Here is a 27,707-nt window from a genome sequence, read left to right on the forward strand (position 1 = left end):
TCCTCTCCACTTAGTGGTTCCTATTCTTCGGTTAAGACTCCATGAAACCTTCTCTAGCACCTTCTGGAGGACAAATGACCAGCCTCTCTTCTGGGTGGAGGCCATTACCCTCACTTGCAGATTTCTCATAGGACCTGGCTCAAGGTTACTCCCAACACTGCATCTCCCATCACTTTCTATTTTTCACTCCAGACACTGACCTCTTTGCGGTTCCTCAAATCCCTATTTTCATTTGCCAGGAGTGAAAAACATCTTTTCAGACATTTACACAATGTGTTCTCACCTCCATTCAACTCTCTGCTCAAAGGTCACTTCCTAGGAGAGGCTGTCTTTGTCCACCCTGAGAAATTCCTCCCTTTCTCATTTTTCTGAATAGAACTACCCCTTCTTTAGCCTTTACACTAACTTACTTTTTCTTTGTAGTACTGATCTAACATTATATATTTAGTAATGTATCTGTCTTCCCTTCTAGAATATAAGCTCTGTGATGGTGGATCTTTGTTTTGTTTACTGCTGTGAATGTGAATGAACGAATGATTGAATGTCACTTGTGGCACTTGATGACTCATGTTGGCTTTGAGATTTTGCTGTCTTTCTCTGCAGGGATTGTATCCTATGCCTCTTAGTCTCCAGTTCCTTCCTGGCACAGGGTAACTTCTTAATATTCCTTCTATGACTGAACAACATCAAGTATAAGTTACCTGTAACAATTGTTCCCAACAGAGACTCTGAATCCATGTATACTGCATAATGTGAAGAACACAACTATATTTCCACAATCCCTTTATCTAAAACTCAGGACCAGATGTGTTTCAAATTCAGAATCATTTATTTATTTATTATTTTCTTTTTTGAGACAGAGTCTCTCTCTGTCTCCCAGGCAGGAGTGCATTGGTGCGATCTCGGCTCACTGCAAGCTCTGCCTCCCAGGTTCATGCCATTCTCCTGCCTCAGCCTCCCAAGTAGCTGGGACTACAGGTGCCCACCACCACTCCCGGCTAATATTTTGTATTTTCGGTAGAGACGGGGTTTCACCATGTTAGCCAGGTCGATCTTCTGACCTCGTGATCCACCCACCTCGGCCTCCCAAAGTGCTGGGATTATAGGCGTTAGCCACCACACCCAGCCAATTCAGAATCATTTATTACTTAACACCCCTGTCAGAGTCAGTATCCTGTTATCTAACCCATGAAGAGCCTTGCAACAAAACATGTGAAGAGCCATACTACATGTGAGAAATAATGCTCAAGTCAGAGTTTGCTGTCAAGTGAGTTGTCAAGATAGATTTCCTAAGTATGGGATTTTGGAAGTGTGGACAAGGAGCTGTGGATATGTATTAGCATATGGAGACTGGTGAAACATCTCCATAGTAACATGGGTTTCCCACAATCCAGAAGGTTAAGAATTACTGATTTAATACATTAGTTTAAATAATTTATTTTTTCATTGTAGCTAACATTAATGAAGCATTTACTTTATGTCAACCCCTGTGCTGAGCTCTTTAAATATGTATGTAAAACTATTATTTGTCCCATTTTACAGGGGAGGAAACTATGGTTTAGAAAGAGGCTTAGCATATCTTTGCACTGGTAACTGACTAAGCTGGACCCAGACTGAAGCTGCCTCACGATAAAAAGCCATGCTCTTACTTCATATTGCACAAGGTCAAAATTCTTTAGTCTTTCCAGTTTCTTTGTGATGTTGGGTCTAAGAAAAGTTTCTGTAATTCAAGTGAATGTGAAAATCCTCAGGCTACACGTTCTCTTTTGTAAAAAACAGGCTGGCTATATGTAGTCAACATTTAACTGATATTTGTATAATGGAATAATATATTTTCTCAGCTACACCAATGTTTTAAATGTTTGTCATCAGAGATCAAGTGATTTCAGATAATTAAAAAAATATACAGTCACACTAACTTGCCCTGATTTCCTTTGTAGAACCATGATCTGTAGAACCAAGGTCTGCTGTTACCTGATAGATGAGAATAGGAATAGTAGAAGAGGCCATCAAAAGGCACTAGTTATAAATAATATGTAGATTTTTAACTTACCCTTTTCAAGAACACTTTAGCTGCCTGAATTTTTTAAAAGCCAGACAGAAGTTAATAAAATATATTTGTGATGACCAAATTTTGAAACTCCTTTGGAATTAACAAATATAGCAGTGATAGTTGGCATTAAGGAGTCACTTGTATAGAAACAATAAAGCTATATTTTAAAAATCTATGCACAGGGCTACAGCTTCACCTGAAGACACAGTGTTTTGGAACATACCACACTCATGGGAAAGCCTCCGATTTTGAAATGTAGAGTAGCAAAAACACAACACACAGTCATTTCATGGTACAAAGCCGATACTATAAACATGAGAATTAAGAAATGAAAATAACATATACACTAAAAACATCACAACAGAAACAGGCTTTATTTCAACCAGACAAATGAGTTCTTCAATTAACATCAACTTCTTCAAGACTTGAAGATATGGAAATTAAAGACGGTGCTCAGAAGGCAGAGAAAGGAACATTCATCATGGAGTAATTGTTCTGTCCTTCAAAAATCCCTTTCAACAATAAGCTCAATACACAAGATCATGGGATCTCACGCATTCCGATATTTGTACGTGACCCTCATTTGAAAGTTACCCATCAATCTTAATGAAATCTTTCAAAAAGAAAAAATATATAGATCAGTATAAATTATTTTTAATTTTAGAAACTGAGATTGAAGTACAGTTTTTAGTTTAAAATATTAAAAATGAAAAAAACTTTAACATTATTAAAGATGTATTGTTACAAATTTCCTAGATATATACATGTACAAAACAAACAGATACTACTATCTGACACCTCAACCCATGACTTACCCTAAATCTCCTGATATGAACAATTAATCAACTGGGAGGCTTTTCCCAATAAGTTCCAAACTTCTTGCACAAAGATTTGCTGCCATTCATATTCTGTGCATGGATGAGGACATTTCATCATAGACTATTTCAACTTAATATCACCTAGCATAAAATAAATCCAATGAAACACTACATTTATAAGGGATAAGACAAACTTGCCAGACTCATTAAATTCATTAACATTCAGTCTTCTCTTCACCGGCATTTTCAAGAGCTTTAGATCTTGTGCTTAACTTTGTATTGAGCTGGTCAGCACCTTCATTGATATGAACAATTATGTCAAAGAAAGTTTACAGGTAGGGGAGGGAGATCATCCGAGGACAGAAACAGAGGGAAGGACTCTCTTTTTTCATAAGACAACTAAAACAGAAAAACAAGACAAAAAAGGGTAAACAAACAAATAACAAAAGTGTTCACAGTAAAACATGCCAGATTTGTAGTTTCATTTGAAACCAACAGCAAATCATGAAACGTCATGAAAAATATGAGTCAAGGTAAAATCTCCTAGAGTAATTACTAAATGAAGTTAAAATCACCACACTGATCAGTAAACCCCAGAAGAAAAATGAACAGCGCTTACATATCAGGTCCTTCTTAAACATCAAACAACTTTTCAAAGTTAATGCATACAATTGGTAGGTTTGGCCACGCTGCACCATTTTTTTAAAAAAATACAGTATACAGAAAAAAACCTTTTATATTCCCCCGTTTTGAATCATTAGCTCAAAACCTAAGAGTAAAAGATCATCTGGAAGGATTTTAAATTATTTACAAATCCAGCAGGTTCATCTGCCATAATGGCTTGGTTTCCGTCCCAAAGCGACTTTCACCTTCTCCAGCAGCAATTTTTTAGTTCTCTGTCCTTTGGGGAGGCTGTTCCCTCCACTGCTCATCTCTACTTGTCATCGGTCATTTTGAACAGTTCCAACAGGGCCCCAACGGCTCCAAAATAACCCTATGAAAACAATACAAAACGATGATCTCTGAACCTTAGCCAAATACCTATTGTTTTTAATAATTCTAGGAATGCCATTAATGTAGATAAAAGAGAAATTTAAAACCTAAATTGTGCGTCACAAAACATGACAGAATAATAACAACTATAATTTATTGGACACCTACTTATATATATTAAATAAATTCACATATGTAAGTGCTTAGAACTATGTCTGGCACATGTGTGCTAAGTGTGTGCCGGGGGTTGTTAGTATTATAACTATTTCATCTTTATCTTCATCATGGCAAAACTCTGATTATTATTTCACATATGAGAAATGGAAGGTAATAAAGTAAATTACGCTTGCAGGGTCACAGGTCTTGTACCAGGGCTCAACACCAAATCTGTCTGACTTCAAAGTTATATTTCATGGGAGAAAACCCTAAACTTCCCTCAGTAGCTCTTGCATAGGCACTTAAATTAGTCCAAGCCTCACTTTGCCCATCTGTAAAATAAAAGACCATATGTCTATGAAAATGAAAGGAACTAAAAAAGATAAATTTGTAGAGAACTGTGTGTTAGTTTGTTCAGGCTGCTATATATAACAAAGTACCCTAGACTGGGTGGCTTATAAACAATAGAAATTTGTTTCTCACAGTTCTAGAGGCCGGGAAGTCTAAAATCAAGGTGTCTGGTGAGGACCCATTCCTCATAGATAGCTGTCTTCCCATTATAATCTCACATGGCTGGATTATGTGGTGGAAGGGGCAAGGGAGCTCTTTTAGACCTTTTTTATAAGGATGCTAATTCCATTCATGAAGGCTCAGCCCTCATGACCTAACACCTCCCGAAGGCCATCTCCCAATACCATCACCTTGTAGATTACGATTTCAACATACACATTTGAAGTTGGTCGGGGCACAAATAATCAGTCCACAACAATCTGTTTCCAAAAGGCAGGAGGCTCCATTCTTCTGGCACTTGCTGAACTCAATAGTTATAACTGCAGCAGTAGGTGTGAGTGTGGCAGGACGTGGATGGATCTTTGCTGCTGCTGCTGTCAGCTCACATTTATTGAGGCCCCACTAATGCTACAAGTGGTTCTAAGCACTTTACATGGATTTACTCATTTACCTATCACAATAACTCTATGAAACAAATATGATAATTGCCCCATTTTAAAAATGCTAAAACAGAAATGGAGAGCTAGAGTCATTGTCTAAGATCTCAAAGTCAGTAAAAGGCAGTGTTCTTAACTATCTGGCTAGATGACATCTCCTAAGAGATGTTCTGTAACATTAGTTGAATGAATAAGAAATTAAGTGAGGACTCCTAAGGCCAGGGCAGGTGACCAGAAAGCCACCATACCAGTGCTTCTCAAAAGTTGTCTCTCCATAGTATTCTCTAGTAAGGCCAGCGTAAGCCACAGTGAATTTAAGAATGTAGAGAATTTTCTGAGGACCACATTATGAGGGTTACAAGAATATTCCATTTTCACTGGCCATAAAGACTGAGTTATGATATAGGGTAACAAACCAAAGCCAGAGTCCACAGAGGCTTAGGATTGTACAGGGTGATATAGGTGACTACATTTTTACCTATAGAAGTGGCTTTCCCCAAAACGTTGGATTTTACTTCCTATCTTACCACCACCTAACTTCCCACGTGATGTTATAGAAGACTTTTTATCCCTGACAGTTTCCAGGCTTTGTTGTCTGCATTAGATCTGGACTTATGGTTGCCAGATAAGACACAGATAAATGGCAGATAAAATAACTGGGCACCCTGTATTTTTTATTGCCAAAAATGGCAACACTATCTGGACTAGAACGGGAGTTTTCTTTTTCCTTTTTAATTATTTTTTTAAAGGCTGAGGTGGTTTTTTCTTTTTCAAACAAAACTTTCATGGAAACTCCATAAATAATCAGATATTCTGGCTCTGGGGGCTAGGGAGTGGAGGTTCTGGGACCTCATTTCCCCTCACTCAATGCCAAAAGCCTGCTTTAAAAGCAAGAGCTTTCTTTAGTATGAATTTCTATCATTGGGCCTTAACTATTTAGTATTTAAGTACCTGTTTCATATGCTTTAATAAAACAAAATACAGGCATAGAGAGTTCTAAATAACTCTAAATGCACTGGTAACTTCTTACATAAATAGCTCAGTTTGAAGATGAGAAAAAAAACGGCACAGTAGTTATTCATTACAATTGAAACCGACAATACTAGCTCTCTCAATGTTTTTCTGCTGCAGTATACACAAGAAATTAGATACCTCCGGTGATAGCTCATTACAGCACTGCAGCACTGATTTTAAAGGAGGGGACAGAGGAGGTGGAAGAGAGAAGGGCTTTTTTTTGTTTGCTTATATTATGGTAGAAACTCCAAGTAAGGGGGCCAGGATGGCTCACAACTGTAATTCCAGCACTGTGGGAGGCCGAGGCGGGCAGATTACCTGAGGTCGGGAGTTCGTGACCATCCTGGCCAACACGGTGAAACCCTCTACTAAAAATATGAAAATTAGTCTGGCGTGGTGGTGCACGTCTGTAATCCCAGCTACTTGGGAGGCTGAGGCACGAGAATTGCTTGAACCTGGGAGGCGGAGGTAGCAGTGAGCTGAGACTACGCCACTGCACTCCAGCCTGGGTGACAGAGGGAGACTCTGTCTCAAAAAAAAAGAAATTCCAAGTAAGGGACTCTGAATTTACTGACACTCTCCATTTCGTTTGTAAACAGGTTCACTAATGGTCACATACACCGACCTCTTAAGGCCAACAGGCTACTCTTAGTCGCCCAGGCACTTCTGTTCTTACCAGCTGAGTTGCTTACTTGCCAAGAGTCAGCTGTGTTTATTCTTAAATTTGTTTATGACAGGTTGATTGTAATGTAATAATCTAGTTTAACTATATACCACCTAAATCAATAAAAAGAGCACAAACTGATGGTCAGTTCTATGAAAATTCAGTTAAATTCTTGAGAAATATTGAGAAAGGTAGTCAGAAATAACTGCTGTCTACTTAGGTGGATGCCACAATGTGAAAGATAGAGAAAAAAACCTATACGAATTCTGCAACCAACTTGCTTCATAAGTATCTTTAACTTCTTAATCCACTTTAAGGAAGCAAACTGGAAACCAAAGGAGGTGCATAATATTGTAGATTATGAAAGAAAGATAACCACAGGACTCCAATCGGCAGAAACCATGCTCAAAAATAGGTGTTGGTCTCACATCAAAAGATTGGTAAGTGCACATTTACACATTTTAAGGTTTAATAAAATGTTTGAAGAAAGATTTTTTGAATGATTACTCATTTTATCTGACTTTAAAACTTTTTAAAAATGTTATTATAAATTGACAACTTATAATCATATATTTATGGGGTACAAAGTGAGGTTATGATTTATGAATATAATGTGAAATAACTAAAGCAAGCTAATTAACATGTATATAACTTCAAATACTTAGATTTTTTTGGTGAGAATATTTGAAATTTACAAGTTTGAAATGTATGTTCCCATTTCCCCTACCCTCCAGCCTCTGTAACCACCATTCTACTCTCTGCTTCTATGAGTTTGATTGTTTTAGATTCCACAAATAAGTGAGAACATGCATATGTCTTCCTGTGCCTGGCTTATTTCACTTAGCATTATGTTTTCCAATTCCATCCATGTTGTTGCAAACTACATAATTTCTTTTTAAGTGCTGAATAGTATTCCATTGTGTATACGTACCACATTAAAAAAACCCATTCATCTGCTGATAGACACTTAGGATAATTCCGTAACCTGGTTACTGTGAGTAGTGCTGCAATAAACATGGGAGTGCAGACATCTCTTCGACATACTGATTTTAAATCTTTTGGGTAAATACTCAGAGGTGGAACTGCTCGATCATATGGTAATTTTATTTTTAGTTTTTTTGAAACTTCCATGCAGTTTTCTATAATGACTGTCCTAATTTACATTTCCAGTAACTTTTAAAAAAAAACAAATTAACCAACTACCAGTCCTGGTTGTTGGATAAGAACACTTCCATTTAATATATACTTTTTTATTATCCTTTGTGTAAATGCAAAGTGTAAATGGCAACTTTTCTACTTGACCAATTTAAAAAACTAAGAGACCTGCTGATAGGTTAGCCAAACCAAAATATACTCCACATATGACAGTAAGTCTATGCAAGCTCAACCTACCTCATGTTCCAAAAATAGAGCTTTTAGTTGTCCTTTGGACCAAAAATCCATGGCATATGCTAGCAGCTTCATGGAGACCATATTGATTCTGAGAAAATTTCCAACAAACACAACTCTGTCTATATTCTGGAAAAAATGTTAAAGAAAACAATTGAATCATGACATAAAAATAGCATTTGGCAAAGACCCAATGTTATGTATGTCTCTGTACAGAACCTTGAAGAGTAAATTTTCCTTGTTTTTTTTTGGTGGAATTATTTCTATGTTGCCAAAATGAAGTTAAACCAACCTTATAGTACATTCCACAAGAACAAGAGGCTGAGATTTTTGCTGGGCAAGGCAGAAACTGATATTGGACTTATTTGCAGGTGCTATGTCAGACTGCCTTAGGTCTGACATGAAATTAAGCTCCCAAAACACACCCATATGTACAATTTTAACTGGAGTTCAAGTTCAGCTAAATTTTCATGTGTAATACCTCAATCCCCCAACTTGTAGGTATAAAATACTCTTATAACCAACTCACAGATAAAATGGCTATGGTATGGTTTATTCGTGTAATGAATAATGCTCAATTTGCTCTGTGCTGGACACTGGAAATACAAAGAAGAAAGAATACTCAATCTCTGCCCTCAGGATATATGGTGGAATATCCTGTTTGGTCAACAGATGAGTTAAAATAGGGTCACAAAAAATACTCTATTTTTGTCATCATGGCTCTGCATTCTGAACATACACTTATAAACATTCCTCTCCTATCCTGTTCATGCAGACATTCTTCAAATCCCATAAGCTTCCAGCTCCAGTGCACTGGTTATACTTCCCACTCCCCCAGATATTTCTTAAGTTCAAACCAGAGCTCAGCCTGTCTACCATGCGGAGGCTGCTCACCACTCACTCACTCACTCACTCAGAGCCAGTTGCTATGGTCACTCACTCATATCAAAGGCAAGAGAGTCTTTGAAGCTGGTATTATTTTCTGCTTAGTTTATCGAGAGTAATCACGGTCTGGGAACATTACCTTTTAACTGCCTCAAGTTTTAACAATGAATATTCATGAACCCATTAGCTACTGAACATTTTCCGTGGGTGGAGGAGTGGAGGTAGTTTTAATAAATTTTCATTAAGAAAAAAAAAACTAGCCACCCAAACTAAGAGGTGGCAAGGAACACTCTAAGAAACTCAGGCTAAAAAGAAATTTAATTAAATTGAGGAGCTTTGCCCTTTCTCCCAAAACAAGGGAGTCCAAGGGAGGATTTGCTGAAAGCCCATTCTTGCATTACCCTAATAGAAAGTCAGAAGGAGTAGAAGTGGTATTAAAACTGGAAGAGCATTTCATGTTTCAAATAAATTCCAGGTGGGTCAAAGATGTTAAAAAAGGGGGGGGGGGAAGGAAAAGAAAGAAAGAAAAGAAAAAGAGATTAGGGAAAAATATGGAAGAATTGGAAAAAAATGTTGAAGTAGAAAATGCATAATAAAGGAAATCATTTCAGAATAATTGCTATATTTACTTTAAAAAGTTAAATTTATTTGGGGAAAAACATCACCACAAACAAATCCAAATGGGAAGCAATAAATGGAAAATATTATCATACATTTCACATCAAATGGATTTGTTACTTAATTAAGAGTTCCATAAATCAATAAGAAAAAAAGGCCAACAACCCAATAGAGTAATGAGTAAATAATATTAATAGTTAATCCCAAAATAAGGTATAATTTTTAACCTATTACATTGAAAAAAATAAAAAAGTTTGATAACTCTCTGTGGAGAAACTTGTACCCTTATAACCCTGCTTGGTGGGAATATAAATTTGAACTACCTTTATGGAGGGAACTTTATATCTGTTAATACTACAATCAACATATCCTATGACTCAGCAAGTTCCCTTCTAGGAATTTATCCTATTTATATACTCACATATAGGCAAAATGATATGTGTGTATACATATATGTGTGTAAACCGTATATAAATACACCATGAATATTTAAACAATAGTAAAAGACTGGAAAAAACTAAATATCATTAGGAAATTGAACAAATCAATAACAGCATATCTATATGTTAAAATGCCATAGGGCCGTTAAAAATGAAGCAATTTAAAATATACTGATATGATCAATTTCAAGACGCATTACTACATCAAAAAGCAACAGGCAGTATTTTTAGAGGTGCTTATTAAAACATATAGGGTAGATTGACATAATATCTTGGATTTGTTTTCTAGTATTTTAGCAAAAAAGAGGGAAGGAGGAGGAGAGAGGACCGGAGGGAGGAGGAAGATGAAAATAGAGAGAGAGAAAGCATGTGTTGTGAAGCCTTAATGATTGCAGAATCTGCACTGATGGATATATGGAGGTTCTTTATACTGTTCTCTCTCCTTTACATATGTTTATGCATCTTCTTAATAAAAAGCTGATAAAGCAAAATGTAGAATAGTATATGCAGGGTGAATTGTATAGCATATAATTATATTTCAATAAAACTATTATTTTGTAAAAAGAATGTTACACAATTTGTTACCTTTAGAAAGATAAATGTATCCTACATTACATACAATATAAACAAAAGATATATTGTAATACATACAATAAAAACAAACAAAAAAATCCTAAAAACAATGGCAGCCTCTACTGAGGTTAACACTGACAGACAGAAGTGGAAATGGTGACTCACTTCCTTGTGTATCCTTCTAATGTCTTAGTAGTCTGTATTATGTGTTTGTATTATCTATTCAAAAATTTGAATCAGAAAATTTAAAATTGATGGGGAAGCATTTCACAGCATCTCAAGAATCACAGCAAAAATGTTTTAGATTTGGTAAATGTGGTGTCCCTCAATGAAATGGCTGAAATCAAAGGGTCTCAAATCAGTGACTCCAGAGAGCAAAGCAAGGACTGAGGGACTTGGTGGCTGCTCTCATGGGGAAACGCAACAATGCCAGTCACTGGCGCAGCCACTGGGAGTCTGCACTGACTGGACACCCTCTGGGGGAGCCTTGGCCCCAAGGCAACTGGTGATTCCCTTCACTCATTCAGCCCCACAGAAACATATAAAATAGTTGCTCAAACCAGTGTTTGACGTGAAAATGTAACATGGCTACATTTTCAAATTGGCACTCTTGCTATACTCCACCAATCGATAATATTGAAATTGAAATCAAAAGTGAATAGTAAAGTCAGTCGCTCTCTCCCAAAGGGATTCTGATACCTGTGAAAAGACCTGCTGACCTGCTGGCTTACTCCAGCCAAAAGCACAAGAAGCCAGCTCTGTGGAAAGTAGGGGAAAGGGCATCTATTGCTCTGTGGGGCAAGGGGTGTTACCAGCTGACCTTTGAGAGCCCATGAGTACAGCCAGCTACACACATATTGGTCTTGGGGCTTGTTTCATTACTTGGAAAAATTCCCTTTAAAGGTTAATGTCAAGAAATAAACTCTGTTACATTGAGTCCCAAGACTCAAGTGGACTTTGAAAAAACATCTCTGGAATGCTCTTTTCTCTCAGTATCAGCCTCCCATTTAAACTCCATCTGAACTGAGGGCTTCCGAAAAGGTATGTCCCTGATCTGCAGGCCAGTAACATACTCTGTTCAGTGTTATGCAAGGAGAGTGTGTTTTTTGTCAACCCAGAACTCAAACGCAGGGCTAACACCCATGTATCATAAAGACTGCCTCATACACTAACATTCAACTATTCAACTGGGAGGGGGCTCAAGGGGCTTTCTGAGTACCTATAATATTCTATTTCTTGATCTGAGTGATGGCTATATAGGGGTGCTTGTGTGGTGTAAATTCAACTGTAAGCTTATAATTTGAGCCTTCTTCTGTATGTATATCACCTCTCTATTAAAAGCTATATTTATCAAAACTCCATTACAGAGCTACTGTGGTTCTTTAATACTTTCCTATGACCTGTTCCATGCCCCAATTCTTCTTTCTTGTCTTTCTAATACACCTCAGTGTGAAGAGTTCTACTTTACACACCTTGTATTTCAGAAAAGGTTCAATTTTTTCCAAGCGAATCTTGCAGTGCTTCAAAACATGTTAATAAAACTTTGTCTGTCACCAGCTCCACCCCTTTTTGTGCCTGGGGCTCTGGCTGGCCTTGGCTGTAGCAAGCTCTCTGTGCTTTGATAGCCCTGTACAATGCTGCTTGAACTCCATGCCACAAGGCAACACTGTAAAGAAGCTGAAAGCAGAGAGAATATCGAATATTGCAAGTCGAGCATTTTACCTGCAGTTATGTTCAAGGATGCTCAGACCTTTTCCTCACATTTCAGTGGACACATGGCAATAATGACGGTTAGAGAGACTATGACATGGGTTGTAATTGTATCATGTTTCCACATTATCATTCATTATCATCCAGTGCCTTCTTAAAAATAAAGCATATATTCTTCCCCCTCCCCCAACACACACCCCTCCTGTTCTGTAAAGTGTGACTATAGTAAAGGGAAGCTTTCCTAAGGATATGCAGCTGTGTAAGAGTCAGCAGGTATTGCACTGCCCAGATGATGTGTATGAATGACAAACAGCTTTCACCAGGTTGAGTAAGGCCTTACCTCATTCAACGCACACATCCGAGCAATGGAGCCAATGTTGTTGGTGATGGTGACCAATGTGGCCCGGGCGAGGTCTTCCTTGCTGATGGAATCTCGCTTTTCTTTACTCATCATGTTGCCAAAGCTATGTTGGAAATATTAGCGAGAGTGTTCAAAATCGTCCTCAGGCAGGGCCCATCCTTCCACCAAAGTACTGTGGAAGGCTCTATGAGTAACTGTTCAAACTCAAGTGATCCAATTTTGCTACTATGGTTTATAAGCAGACAAGATTATAGTATGCATGGCTGACTGCCCTTTTCTTAATAGGGACAAAGTAGCATGTCCATTGATGGGGGAAAAAAATTTAATGCCTCTAGATATCTGGACAAGAATGAAACAGGTGAAACTATTGCAGTTTTCTAGAACCTTCTTTCAAAGTTGCCTTATTTTAAGAACAAGCATCAAGAGCTAAATATCTCAGTGCTTCATCAAGGGCAGGAGATCAAGTCTGAGCTCTGATACAACAGGTATCTGCACCAGGCTGGTGGATTGACATTTTAAAACATAACTTAGTGAATGGCCAGGGTGGAGAGGCTGCCTTGTGTTTAATCACTACTGCTCCTAGCTACTTAATCTCTACCTTGATGCTACAGCAGATCCTTGAAGGCCAAATCGTTCATAGTCTCCTCCGTAAATGTCCTTCACCAGCTTATCAACATTGGTGCTGTCGCCTTTAGCTGCCATTTCCAGAGCTTCTTCAAAGGTCTCACAACCAGTCAGCAAGCAACATAGGCCTAGGAATGTTCCACCTCCAAGACTGAAGGAACAATAAGGTTTATTTTTAAATTTTACTTTAAGATATGCCCATCCAAGTCCCCAACTACGTCAAGACTATTAATATGGGTGAATAAAAGCAGATGAACAAAGGGGCACTTGAATTAAAGTGCTAGGGTGCAACAGAGCTTTAGGGTAGACTGGATATGAAAAGAGGGCAGAGACTAAAAAATAAACATCAAGGAAAATTTGCCCCTAAATTTGAGAACAAAACCAAAGAAAGACTCTCACTGATTTCTGTTGTGAGACCTTCACCTAACCACTAACCTGAGTGCTTTGTTCAGCCTTCCCACCTACGAAATGGGGCCAAATCATGATCTCTTCTATTTGGGTGGTCTGAAAGCAGCAAACAACCAAGAAATAACTCCTATTAAAAAACCATATGCAGCTGAATAGAAATACCTAGAAAAAGAATTTGTGTGTACATAAAGCATAGTTCACAGCTATGAAGCCAAACCCTCTGATGACAAAACTGACACAGGATTGTGCCAGGAGTGGCCAGTTTTAAAAGCTGTCTTTGACCTGACCTTGCTTCTCTAGCAGAGATAATCTCATTTAGCCTCCTTGAATATTTCTAGAAGGGAACCATTGATCTGACACTAAATTTTTTTCTAGTAGACTCTCCAGGTTTTTTAATATATTACTTACCACTCAATAGTAAAAAACAGTAACAAAGGTCATAAAGTGGTTCCAATGGTTGAACTACATTTAAAAACCTTTGACTTGTTTAGGGGGAAATTTCCTCTAAAATAGCCTAGACAAAATTAGAAAGTAATTACAGTAGCCAAGAATGAACTCAATTGTGTATTAATATCAAAGTTACCTAATGGAAAGAAAAGCAGATTCAGAGTAAAGTATTGCCAGTGAACTCCCAGCAGGAAAAGAAGCTTTGATTCTTGAAGCTAATGGACATAGGTTTTCCTATTTCTTTACCATGTAGAAGAGTAAATGAAGAAGAGCTGCTCACATCCATCTGTTCTAAAGCCCCAAGAAGCTACTAGCTTTGGAAATTCAATTTGTGTTTGAGCACTGGCTTTTACTTCTAAGAATAAAATCAATTTGGGATTAAGGTTATGTTTAAGGTCAATAACTGTTAACAAGAAGGTACAAAACTGTAGACAGGTACATAGTTCTTGAAGATGCATCTAAAACGAAACTGACTGGGTGTGGTGGCTTATGCCTGTAATCCCAGCACTTTGGGAGGCTGAGACAGGTGAATTACTTGAGGTCAGGAGTTTGAGACTAGCCTGGCCAACACGGTGAAACTCCGTTTCTATGAAAAATGCAAACATTAGCCAGGTGTGGTGGTTCACACCTATAATCCAAGCTACTTGGGAAACTGAGGAAGGAGAATCGCTTGAACCCAGGAGGTGGAGGTTGCAGTGAACCGGGATTGCACCATTGCACTCCAGCCTGGGCGACAGACAGAGCGAGACTCCATCTCAAAAAATAATAAAATAAAATAAAATAGCGAAACTATGTGTAATATTCTTAAATTGTCATTTGTATAAAAATATACGTGATTGAAGCCAGGCGTGGTGGCTCATGCCTGTAATCCCAGCACTTTTGGAGGCCAAGGCAGGTGAATCACCTGAGGTCAGGAGTTTGAGATCAGCCTGGCCAACATGGTGAAACCCTGTCTCTACTAAAAATACAAAAATACAAAAATTAGCCAGGCGTGGTGGCATGCGCCTGTAATCCCAGCTACTCAGGAGGCTGAGGTGGGGGGATTACTTGTACCCTGGCGGAGATTGCAGTGAGCCAAGATTGCGCCACTGCACTCCAGCCTGGGTGACAGAGCTGGACTTCGTCTGAAGAAAAAAAAAAAAAAAATATATATATATATATATATATATATATATTTATTTTACTTAATTTACTCATATATATATATACACACACACACACACACATACACATACACACATATATATATGATTGAAATTATGGGTTTTCATGGAAAATTATGTAGCTAGGCACCACCAGTAGCAGGCAGCCAAACTGTAGATGCAGTTCCATGAGTAAAAGAAGAGGTCTATGTACATTATTACCTTCACAACTTAGTCACAGTAGAAACTTTGGATTTCCTCTAAGAAAGTTTATCTTTATTTACATTTAATGCAGTATGTCATTCTACATTGCTGGTTTCAGCCTACCTACAAAGCTAGTGTGGGAACATGTTCTGGTTTGTGTGCCATTTGGATTTGGTTTGCTTTCTCCCGTGTATTTTTAGAAAGACGTCTTTGCTCCCATTTCTAGCTTCTAAATATCTTTCACCCCCACGAATAACCTTTCTTTGGACATTAAGGATTTGTATTAATTGAGGCATTCAACAACCCACTCAAAGGTAGGCAACTGAAGACACTGGCTGACTTAGAAAGAAGGTAACTCATTGGCTGATGTGTTGGTAAAAATGAAAAAGGGCAAGTGCCTTGTATGACTGGAAGATGACAGACGATTCCACATAAAGAATTGGAACAAATGAGGTAAAGCGAGCATGCATTTGACAGCGAGTGCACTGCAGATAGGAGGAAAGAATGCACAGCTGCAGAGGAGCCAAATGTCTCCCAGCACTTTATTAATGTCCTCAACCTGCTAACCATTATTTAATCAAGTGATTTCCCTGCTCACAGTCAGATACATCTGTTTGTTTCAGTAGGCATACAGTAAAAACCCTCAGTGTATAAGAGACAAAAAAAAAAAATGCAAGAAAAAGCTGTAGAATATTATCACCATTTAAAAATAAAACAAAACAACATCATAGTGGGGGATTTTAGGAAACAGCAGAAGAAACCTTCAGTTGAGTGCTCATGCCCTTAAAACAGATTCCAAAATAATGAGATGAGATGTACTGCTACTTTCACCAAAGTTTCAAAATCATGTGCATTCCTCTTTTAACAAACTACACATTCTAATGTCAGCTATAAAGTACTATTTTTTCCATTGACTTCTATAATTGGAGTTGTTTCACTAGGAAAAAAATGTTGCTACCCAATCTGGGATGCAACAAAATTATATGTAACACTGAAATAAATCATTTGAAATCATGTTTAAAAGGAAACATCCTGTGTAGCTTCTTGAAAATAAACAACTTTAAAGTTTAATGGGAAAATCAGGTATAATACAATAAGAAAAAACCTGGAATGACAGCTGTCAGTTCACAATAGAAGTAGCAAAACTTAAAGCTAAGCCATTTGCTAAAACAGTGGTTCCTAAAATGTGTTTTACACACTCACGCTAACTATAGATACTAACTTCACTGCCAACTGTAATTGTTTATGTCAGAGGTTTCCTAACTTGAATTAAAAGAAACCTTTGGCAAAACAACTCTAGATCAGGATCATAGCCCCACAGACTTGATGTTTCATTCCCCTCCCCTCTCGTGGTAGCCCTGAAAGGGTTCTCTATTAACCTGCAGGCTTCGGTAGCACCTTTCCAAAGCTACTGATTGAAGAGAGAGTTTATAGGGAAGCTGGAACATCCAGACAGAATTTCTTGATGACTGGAGAATACTGGACATTAAAGGGCATTTACCAATATTTATAGACATTATTACACATATAACAGAAGCCAAACACCACAGTTTGCTTCTTTGCAGCTATTCAAGATGACCTAGATCCGTAGAGCTTCCAAGTTTAAGAAAGTGTCCCTGTGATGTAATTCATTAAATTGTTAAGTGTTGATAAAACTGTAAATATCTCTAATTGTGAACAACGCACAGCTTGCTCTTACCTTGGGACTAGCTTTACCAATTCAATTACTCCTTCTGGGAGGAGGTCTGTAGTTTCTTAAAAATTATATGTTTATCAAATCACTCCCTAATGTAAAACCAGCTCAGCTGAAATATTCATGTCTCTGATACTCCTGACAGTCCTCATGAGGTCACGGAGTCAGTTTTGTTTCTTGTGTGAGCAATCAAGCTTCTATATTCTCAATAAGAAAATGTATACTTGGTAGCAATTAACTTACAAAACAAAGCCTATACTCTGGACACAAGTAGGCTTCAGTTAGAATGTGTATATGTGTATGTGTGTGTGTGTATGTGTGTGTGTGTGTGTGTGTGTGTGTGTACATGCATGCCAGGGTTTCTCAACGGCAGCATTACTGATATTTGGGGCTCGATAATTTTTTGTTGCCTTATGTACTACAGGATTTTAGCAGCACCCCTGACCTCTACCCAGTAGATGCCAGTTGTAACAACAAAAGAAAAAAAAATGTCAAACATATCCTGGGGGGACACTGTTAAATCTTCGCCTCTTCAGTGGGGAGCCACTCATCTATCACAAGTCATGGAAATGTACTGCAAAAGCAATGTTCTCCTCCTAATGGGTGAGTAGTCCTGCAGAATTTCAGTACTGGAGAAGTCTGTAGAAGTAATCTAAGAAACAACCCCCTTCATGGCGGAAATGATGATACTGAGACCCAGAGAAGTGACATATCTGCAGCTATCAAAAACCCGGGTTTCAACACCAAATCCCAAAGCACATTCTGCATGGCACTAATCTCCTAAGATGCTCCTCTAAAAATGGGTTCTACGGTTCCACATGCTGGAGAAATGCTTCATACCAAATTCTCCTCCTAGAATTAAGGAAAACCTATTTAGTTTTGTTTACACTGTGATGTTTTAGAGAGATCTGACCCCAGATGTTTTTCCCATGTTGAAACCCCATTAACAGGAAGCTGAGCCCCTTGGCTCTTACATGGGCCTTGGGGTGTGTGCACTAAAAAACAAGTCCCTCTGCCTCACTGTGGCCATGGTGCTGTTTCCCTGTCTACTCCACTCCAAAATTCCCTACGAGGTGTGCTGACTATTCCCGTTTTCAGGTGGAGCATTTGGCTGAGGGTAAAAAGACATTCTTTGTAGACCTAATTTGGTTTGTTGTTTGGATTGGTATATTATTTCAAGCAAGTCATTCCGAGCTAGGCATCAATGAGGGTCCAAAAGAAGGTTTCTTCTGAAGTCATCTCTGACCATCCCAAGTATTCTTCCATCTGAATTCTACTGACCCTGCCAATCATCTGACACTTAACGTATATCCCCTTGTTGGCAAATTTCTGGTGTGTGCAATCCTTCTTCCCTCAATCTGACCAAAATTTCTATCAAGGCAGGGACTGTGTTTTATTAACATTTATATAAATCACCCACATACCACTTTAACACACCATTTGAGAAATTCTTTTTGGTTGGCCAAGGAGGTCAAGATATTTCTTTTAAAGATGTATTCAATATGCATAAACTTTTACTATAAACTGATCATCAAGAAAGAGGTCTGGGTTCAAGCACAAGTGGAAACATGTTTACCTGGTCCCTGTAACTCTTTTATAGTTGTCCTTGGAGTACACAGCTAGAATGCTGACACCTGAGCCCATGTTAACCAGCAACATAGGGTATGGGTTATCAAGGCAGTACGGCTTTTTTTGACACAATTCAGGATTTGTGGGATTTTCAAAATAGTAACATTCTGGCTTGCCGTTGAAGCCAACAGAGTCGACATAAAGCAGGCCCTGAATCAGACAGTCCAGTTCATCCAGTTTATGCAGCTGCAGGTCAGCAATCTAAAACAAAACAAACAACAAAATAAAACCTTTTGAGATAGGCGACCACTTAAGGGGAAGCCCCAGAGGTTTTAGTTCTAGCTAAGTTGGGGTCATTCATATTAAAAGCTTGGAGACACCCTTAAAACAAGTTGTAAAATCTTGCAGATAATCAGCCACTGCACAGGAAAAGTAGCCTTGGCTAGATGTCATACCTGCCCACAGTGCATGCTAAAGGACAAGAGCTTGCCTGGTTGCTTGAAATGCACCCATCAGCATGTGTCATGGGTTGAATGGTGGTCCCTGAAAGATGGCACTATGTCCTAATTCTCAGCACCTGTGAATGTGACTTTATTTGGAAAAAGGGTCTTTGCAGATCTAATTGAGTATCTTGAGAAGAAGTGACCATCCTGGATTATTGGGGTAGGCCCTGGGTCCAATGGCAAGCATACAGACACACAGGAGAGATTTAAAGGATGCAGAGGAGAAGGCCGTATGAAGACAAAGGCAGAGACTGGAGTGCTGCTCAACGGGCCAAGGAATGCTGACAGTCACCAGAAGCTGGAAGAGGCAAAGAATGGCATCTCCAAGAGCCACTGAAGGAAGTACGGTCCCGCCAATGCTTTGAATTTGAACTTCTGGCATTAAGAACTGTGAGCAAATAAATTTCTGTTGTTTGAATCATTAAGTTTATTTGTTACAGCAGCCACAGGAATCTAATAGGGGATGCCGCCAAGAAAGAGGTGCTTGCACAGGGTGAGCAGACTGAGAATACTCAGAAAGCAACAAAAATGCTATACTTCCTTGGTAGAGCATGAAGTCCCGAGGGACTGGGAACTGGGGTGAATCACCTTTGAGCCCACAAAGCCCAACTCCCCTTTTTCCAGGCTTCAGCTTTGGAGTTAGATCTGGCTTTGAATTCTAGCTCTAAAATTTACTTAACTGAAAGATTTCTCAAACCTCAGTGCTCTCATGTGTAAAATGGGGAAGATAATCATAACACTCATTGCAGAGTGCTGCTGTGAAGATTACCTAAAAATATAGGTAAAGTGCTTACATAGGCCTTGGCAAATACAAAGGGTTAAAAAAAGAGTTAGCTCTTTTATTAATGTCTGGGGTGGTCCCCAACTATCCTATTATGTTCCTGTGAGACAAAAATGGACAGGGGCAAAAAGGTAAAGGGGAATGACCTGGCTGAGGGCTAGGCTTAGGGTCTGGTAGCCATTTTGCATTCTCAAAAGTTTAATTTATGATCCTCAAATATATTACTACTGGCCCAGAGATCTGGATTCATGATCATTTTCCATGGACCAAAGAAAGAAAAAAAAATCTAACAACCACAAACATGAAACTGAACAAATGAAGATAATTTAAAAGACCCAATATAATTTAAAAAAAAAAAAACTCTTTAAAAATATAATCGCAAGTATTTACTGTTTACTACATGCCAAACCCTTGTACCAGATTATTTAGTTCTCCCTAAAACCCTAAAAGTAGGTACTATCAACCTTATTCTATGGTTAAGATTCACAGAACTTAAATAACTTTCCTAGGTGACACAACTAGCAAATATCTCCCAATGACTTGCTGTGTACTTCTCATGTCTTCATTGTCATAATGGGTACTGCTTCTGGAGTCTGGAAACAGCCTACACAAGTGCTAGACTTAGATATTTTGTCAAAAAGATATTATCTTCATTATAAAAGTTAAGAGCTAAAACGGGCTGGGGTGTGGTAGTTCACACCTGTAATTCCGGCATTTTGGGGCACCGAAGTGAGAGGATCACTTGAGTTACGGATTTTGAGAACAACCTGGGCAATATAGGGAGACCCCATCTCTTAAAAAAAAAAAATTTGCCTGACGTGGGGTACATGCTGCTGGTCCTAGCTGCTTGGGAGGCTGAGGTGGGAGGATCACCGAGTCTTGGGAGGTCAAGGCTGCAGGGAGCCATGATCATGTCGCTGCACTCCAGCCTGGACAACAGATTGAGATTCTGTCTAAACAAGCAAAAAAAAGAGCTAAAACAACATTTTTGACTTCCTGTTACTCATTTGAATTTCCTATTTAACAAAATCCTCTGATTATATACCTGCAGAACAGAATTAGTTAGAATAGGTTACCAACCAGATAGTGGATGTATTCTTGAAATAAACATTCTAAATGACCCATGGTGCTAAGTAAATCTACCTCATAAATGGTTCTAAACATTTCTTTTTTTACCAAGTGAAACTCCTGGATGAGATATACATAATTATACATGTTTTAAGAAGCAAAATTACAGACATAAAACTATCTGGAGACCTGAAAGACTACAGCAGGGCATAGCAGTGTAAACACTATTTCCTCTGTTCTCCCTGATTCCACAGCCTTCCATTGCACTTACAGCACAGGTCACACTCTGGCTTGGTTTCTGGGTCTCTCGCTGCCCCTTAGCACTATGCTCAAAGGCCTGCACATAATAATTGCTTAATAAACATTTATTACATGGAACACGGAGTTATTATCTCTTGGATCACCCCAAACTGAAAAGTAGCAATTTCATCAGCCAGTTTTGGAAGTATAGTTTAACTGCTTAAAAATTAATCAGAGGTTCATCAACAATATTGACAGCCAATTCCAGAGCCAACATAACAAACACAAACACAAAGTCTGCCCTGCTGGACCTCCTGAAACTATACTAGGAAAAAAAGAAAAACCTGCCAAGGCAAATAATCTACGCATGTACTACTTTGACCTGAAAAGAAACATCATTATTTCACCTTTTCCCTAAAAATCATTTTCTAACAAAGTACTAGCAGCAAACAAACATCTCCTCTACACATTTCACTGAGGGGTGGATATCTCAAGCTTGAGGTCGTGCATCCTCAGACAGGGAAACAGATACATGTCACTTTCACTGAACCCTACAGAGAGCTCCCTCAAAAACCTTCACCATCTGGGAAAAATGACAGGGTGCAGGCAGTGAGTCACACTGCTACTTGCATTTTCATATAGGCCATCTGAAATTCAGGACAAGTTGGGAATCAATTATCAGACTTTGCAGTCCATTAGTACAACTGAATTAACTTTGTGCAAAGCTTAAAACAGCATGTTGAGATTTCAGCTAGTGAGAAACACTCTCTCTCAGGGCTTAGTTTTCTTTACATCAAGGGCCACAGACTCAAATGCCTAAAGGAGACTGTAAGAAAACAAAGGAGCAAAGGCTTTGACTAGATGTAGAGTCACAGAATAAGAACTGTAGCAAATAAGTCAACCTGCACCTATTTAAAATTCACCTGCCGCCCACTGTTGCCATGCGATGTTAGGGGCCCAGTGTTACCAGATGACCCTATTTTTTAAGAGCCAGAAATCCATAAGATGGTTCTTTTCTTTTCACAAAGGAGACCTACAGAGACCTGAGAGAGACGAATTTCAAACATGCTTAGTGACTGAGAAATATAACAAAAACCTCAAGGATAGCTTTTTCCTCCCTCTATCAAATGATGACGGGGGCCATCTATGAGTGGTCAAGTCTCAAGCCAGAATGAAAGTGAGAATGATAGTGTCTACCAAATCTTATGCTCCTGCAATATCACAAATCAGTCCTCAGATTAATAACAGGGACCAAGGTAACAAGTGTTCGTAAATGATGCTCTTAGGTTTAGACATTCCACAGATCCATAGGTGTCCTACCCGCTCATGATGACTTTTCCACCACTATACACTTTTTAAGACTGGTCCCTTGGAGATTTCTGGCATAAGAAAAGCCAATTCTTAAGTCCTCACACACTGAAAAAAAAGTGATGAAAGTAATCAGAAAACCCTTTCTGCTGCCCTAAGTTTCATGTCAACCGAATAAGACTATTGTTATATCCTACTTGTTCTAAAGGTAGGTAATTTTTTTACATTTAAAGTAACTAAAAGAGTTACTTCTGACTTCTAGTCAATGTTAGGTTTGGACTGGACAAAACTCACAAGTATCTACATGCATACTTCCAAGATGTTGCAGGTTGAGTTCCGGACCATCTCAGTAAAGTGAATACTGCAATAAAGCAAGTCACATGAGTTTTTTGGTTTCTTAGTGCATATAAAAGTTGTTGACACTGCCAGGGGTGATGGCTCATGCCTGTAATCTCAGCACTTTGGGAGGCCTAGGCAGGCAGATCACTTGAGGTCAGGAGTTTGAGACCAGCCTGGCCAACATGATGTTTCTACTAAAAATACAAAAATTAGCCAGGCGTGGTCATGATGTATCTGTAATTCCAGCTACTTGGGAGGCTGGGGTAGGAGAATCGCCTGAACCCAGGAGGCAGGTGTTGCAGTGAGCCGAGATCACGCCACTGCACTCCAGCCTGGGCACAAAGCAAAACTTCGTCTCAAATAAAATAAAATAAAATAAAATAAAAAAGTTGTTTACACTATACTGTAGTACATTGAGTGTGCAATAGCATTATGTCTTTTTTTTTTTTTTTTGAGATGGAGTCTCACTCTGTTGCCCAGGCTGGAGTGCAGTGGCACAATCTGGGGTCACTGCAAGCTCTGCCTCCCGGGTTCATGCCATTCTCCTGCCTCAGCCTCCCGAGTAGCTGGGACTATAGGCACCTGCCACCACGTCTGGTTAATTTTTTGTATTTTTAGTAGAGACGGAGTTTCACCGTGTTAGCCAGGATGGTCTTGATTTCCTGACGTCATGATCCACCTGCCTTGGCCTCCCAAAGTGCTGGGATTACAGGCGTAAGCCACCGTGCCTGGTCTAGCATTATGTCTAAAAAAAAAAAAAGGAAATACCTGAATTTTAAAATATTTTATTGCTAAAAAATGCTAAAAATTTAGTAATATTTTTGCTGGTGGAGTCTTGCCTCAATGTTGAGAGCTGCTGACTAATCAAAGTAGGGTTCGCTGAGGGTTGGGGTGGCTGTGGAAAGTTCTAAAAATAAGACAAGAATGAAGTTTGCTGCATTGGTTGACTCTTCTTTTCACAAGATTTCTCCACAGCATGGAATGTTGTTTGATAGCATTTTATCCACCATAGAACTTCTTTCAAAATTGGAGTCCATCCTCTCAAACCCTGCCACTGCTTTATCAACTAAGTTTATATAATATTCTAAATCCTTTGTTGTCATTTCAACAACGTTCACAGCATTTTCACCAGAAGAAGATTCCATCTCAAGAAACCATTTTCTTTGCTCATCCGTAAGAGGCAACACCTCATTCATTCAAGTTTTATCATGAGATTGTAGAAATTCAGTCATATCTTCAGGATCCACTTCTGATTCTAGTTCTCTGGCTAGTTCTACCATATCTGTGGTTACTTTCTTCACTGACATCTTGAACTCTGTCCATGAGGCTGAAATTCACTTCTTCCAAACTCCTTCTAATTCTATTTTACTCCGCCCACTTGAATCTCAAATGTTCTTAATGGCATCTAGAATAGTGAATCTTTTCCAGAGGTTTCTAATTGATTTTACCCAGATCTATCAAAGGAACTGTGATCTATGGCAGCTATAGCCTATGAAAAGTATTTCTTTAAAAAAAAAAAAAAAGTATTTCTTAAATAATAAAACTTGAATCTTGTAATTATTCCTTGATTTATGAGCTGCAGAATGGATGCTGTATATTAATAGGCGTGAAAACATTAATCTCCTCTTACATCTCCGTTAGAATTGTTGGGTGACTAGTTGCATTGTCAATGAGCAGTAAAACTTTGAAAAGATTTTTTTTTCTGAGCAGTAGGTCTAAATAGTGGGCTTAAGTATTTAGTAAACCATGCTATAAACAGATGTACTATCATCCATGCCTTATTGTTACATTCGTAAAGCACAGGGAGAATGGATTTAGCATAATTCTTAAGGGCCACATGATTTTCAGAATGGTCAATGAGCATTGGTTTCAACTTCAAGTTACCAGCTGCATTAGCCCTTAACAAGAGAGTTACCCTGTCCCTTGAAGCTTTGAAGCCAGGCACTGACTTCTGTTCTCTACTATGAAAGTTTTAGGTGGTCTCTTCTTCCAAAACAATATAAGGCTATTTCATCTACACTGGAAATCTGTTGTTGAATGCATCACCTTCATTAGTGACTTTAACTCTATTTCCTGATTAGCTTGCTGCAGCTTCTACATTGCACTTGGGACTTTATCTTGCACTTTAATGTTATGGACATGGCTTCTTTCCTTAAACCTCACAAACCAACAACCTCTGCTACCTTCCCACTTTTCTTTTCATGTTTTTTTTGAGACAGGGTATCACTCTGTCACCCAGGCTGGAGTGCAGTGGCACAATCATAGCTTACTGCAACCTCTGTCTCCTGGGCTCAAGTGATCCTCTATCTCAGCCTCCTGAGTTGCTGGGACTACAGGGGTGCACCACCCCATCTAGCTAATTTTTTTATTTTGTGTAGAGACAGGGTTTCACTATGTTGCCCAGGCTGGTCTTGAACTACTGGGTTCAAGCGATCCACCCACCTTAGCCTCCCAAAGTAATGGGATTATAGGCATGAGCCACAGGACCCCGCCTACCTTTCAACTTTTCTTTGGCAGCTTCCTCACCTCTCTCAGACTCTAGAGAATTGAAGAGTTAGGGCCTTGCTCTGGATTAGACTTTGGCTTAAGGGAATGTTGTGGGTGGTTTGATCTTTAATCCGGACAACTAAAAGTCTGTATCAGCCATAAATCTGTTTTTCTTTCTTATTATTTGTGTATTCACTGGAGTAGCACGTTTAATTTTCCTTTGCATTCACAATCTGGCTAACCATATGGCACAAGAGGCCTAGGCTTTGGTCTGTCTCGGTTTTCAGCATGCCTTTCTCACTAAGCATAATGATTTCTAGCTTTTGATTTAAAGTGTGGGACATGTGACTCTTCCTTTCACTTGAATATGTAGAAGCCAATTAGGCCAACAGTAAGACTATTAACTGGCCTAATTTCAATATTGCTGTGTCTCAGGAAATAGGGAAGCCTGAGGTAGGGAGAGAGATGGGGGGACAGCCTGTCAGTGGAGCAGTCAGAACATACAACATTTATCAATTAAGTTTGCCATCTTACATGGGCATAATGTGGTGCCCCAAAACAATTACAACAGTGACATCACTGATCACTGATCACAGATCACCATAACAGATACAATAATAATTAAAAAGTTTGAAATACAGCAAGAATTACCTACATGTGACATAGACAAATGTGAGTACAAGCCATTGAAAAAATAGTGCCAATAGACTTGCTCAATGCAGGGTTGCCACAAACCTTCAATTTGTAAAAAACGCAGTATCTGTGAAGTGCAAAAAATGAAGCATAATAAAGCAAAAGGCAATACAACAAGGTATGTCTGTATTGTAATGAAAAGCTACATGGGCAGAACTAATGACTTTTGAAAAATAAATTTTCTGATGTTAAAAATACCTTGCATTCTTGAGAATACGGTTGTTGAAGTTAGAAGTGTGGTTGTGAATAAAAATACTAGAATCTGTACATAAAATATTCTGCTAGGTTATTTAAAACAAAACCCACAGAATATAGACAATGGGAATAAACACAAAATTCACTGAAACCTACAGGGCCTTGGTGCACAGTCATGCAGAGTTCTCCGTCTTGAAAGCCACTTTTTAAATGGTGGGAATTCCTCATCGGCTTATCAACATCTTAGCCTATCTGAAGTTAGGCTAAGTTTTTCTTCTGTGTTCCATTGTGATAAATCATTGATTTTGAAGGCTAATTTTTGCCAGTCAAAAATTTGGTTGTGATAATGATCCTAAAATGTTAAAAAAGAAAACAAGAAAGGAAAGAAGGAGGGGAGGGATGATGGGAAGAAAAAAAAGAAGGAAAGAAAAAGGAGGAACAAAGTGCAGATCTGTTCAACTGAGAGTATTCTATACAGGTCTAATTTAATGATTGTGTCATGGTTTATAGTTCTTTCTTGTACATTTTAAATGGAATGAAGAATAGTTACATTATCTAAGGATTCAAGTACATAGAGTATGTATTTTTTAAAAATATTATTCAAATATAACAATTGCTTACTATTCAGGGTCTGTTGAACATCTTTTACCTAGCCCTAATCACTCAAATAAATCACACAGATGGACTTTTCAAACTCCTATCTGCAAAGTTGTGTTATACCAAAAACAGTGATTTTATGCAATAACAAGAACAGGACTTTATAGGTATGTAGATGCACTTCTGTATGATTTGTCAAATTGTATGAATATGTACAGTAGTACATATTGATCCTTTACAATTAAGTTAACATCTTTGATTTTCTATTCTAGAAATGAGGAGAGCTTGGATTATTAGGACACTAAGGGCCTTGGCACTCACTGCTCCATCTGCTTAACATACTCTTTCTTTGCATGATTTGCTGTCTTATTTCTTCAGGTCTCTGCTCCAACATAACCTAGTCACACAAAGACCCTGCCAGCACTCCCTATCTTCTTTGCCCTGGTTTTTTCCCTCCATTCATAGTAATTATCACCATTTGACATATTCTATATTCACTTTGTTTTTTGAGACAGTCTTACTCTGTCACCCAGGCTGGAGTGCAATGGTGCGATCTCAGCTCACTGCAACCTTGGCCTCCCAGGTTCAAGACATTCTTGTGCCTCAGCCTCCTGAGTAGCTGGGATTACAGGCGTGTGCCACCTCGCCTGGTTTATTTTTGTATTTTTAGTAAAGACAGGCTTACGCCATGTTGGCCAGGCTGGTTTCAAACTCCTAGCCTCAAGCAATCCACCTGCCTCAACCTTCCAAAGTGCTGGGATTACAGGCATGAGCCCCTTTCACCCGGC

At 38.7% G+C, this 27,707-nt stretch overlaps 1 protein-coding gene across 4 annotated transcripts in view; it reads right to left on the minus strand.

Moving 5' to 3' along the window:
* Positions 1 to 2,404: 2,404 nt before the first annotated feature.
* Positions 2,405 to 27,707, minus strand: part of PANK1 (pantothenate kinase 1) — a 62,542-nt gene continuing 37,239 nt past the window's right edge. For 3 of the 4 annotated variants that reach the window (XM_025397761.1, XM_025397763.1, XM_025397762.1), the window contains 5 exons: positions 18,716 to 18,969; positions 13,220 to 13,396; positions 12,601 to 12,724; positions 8,038 to 8,163; positions 2,409 to 3,865 (listed from right to left, as the gene is read on the minus strand). In XM_025397761.1, coding sequence (XP_025253546.1) covers positions 3,806 to 3,865; positions 8,038 to 8,163; positions 12,601 to 12,724; positions 13,220 to 13,396; positions 18,716 to 18,969 — 741 coding nt within the window. In that variant the 3' untranslated portion in view covers positions 2,409 to 3,805. Of the gene's footprint in view, positions 3,866 to 8,037; positions 8,164 to 12,600; positions 12,725 to 13,219; positions 13,397 to 18,715; positions 18,970 to 27,707 lie in introns of all 4 variants that reach the window. The other variant, XM_025397764.1, reaches the window with a different exon arrangement.

The sequence above is a fragment of the Theropithecus gelada genome, chromosome 9 (assembly GCF_003255815.1).
Source record: "Theropithecus gelada isolate Dixy chromosome 9, Tgel_1.0, whole genome shotgun sequence".
NCBI classification, from domain to species: domain Eukaryota; kingdom Metazoa; phylum Chordata; class Mammalia; order Primates; family Cercopithecidae; genus Theropithecus; species Theropithecus gelada.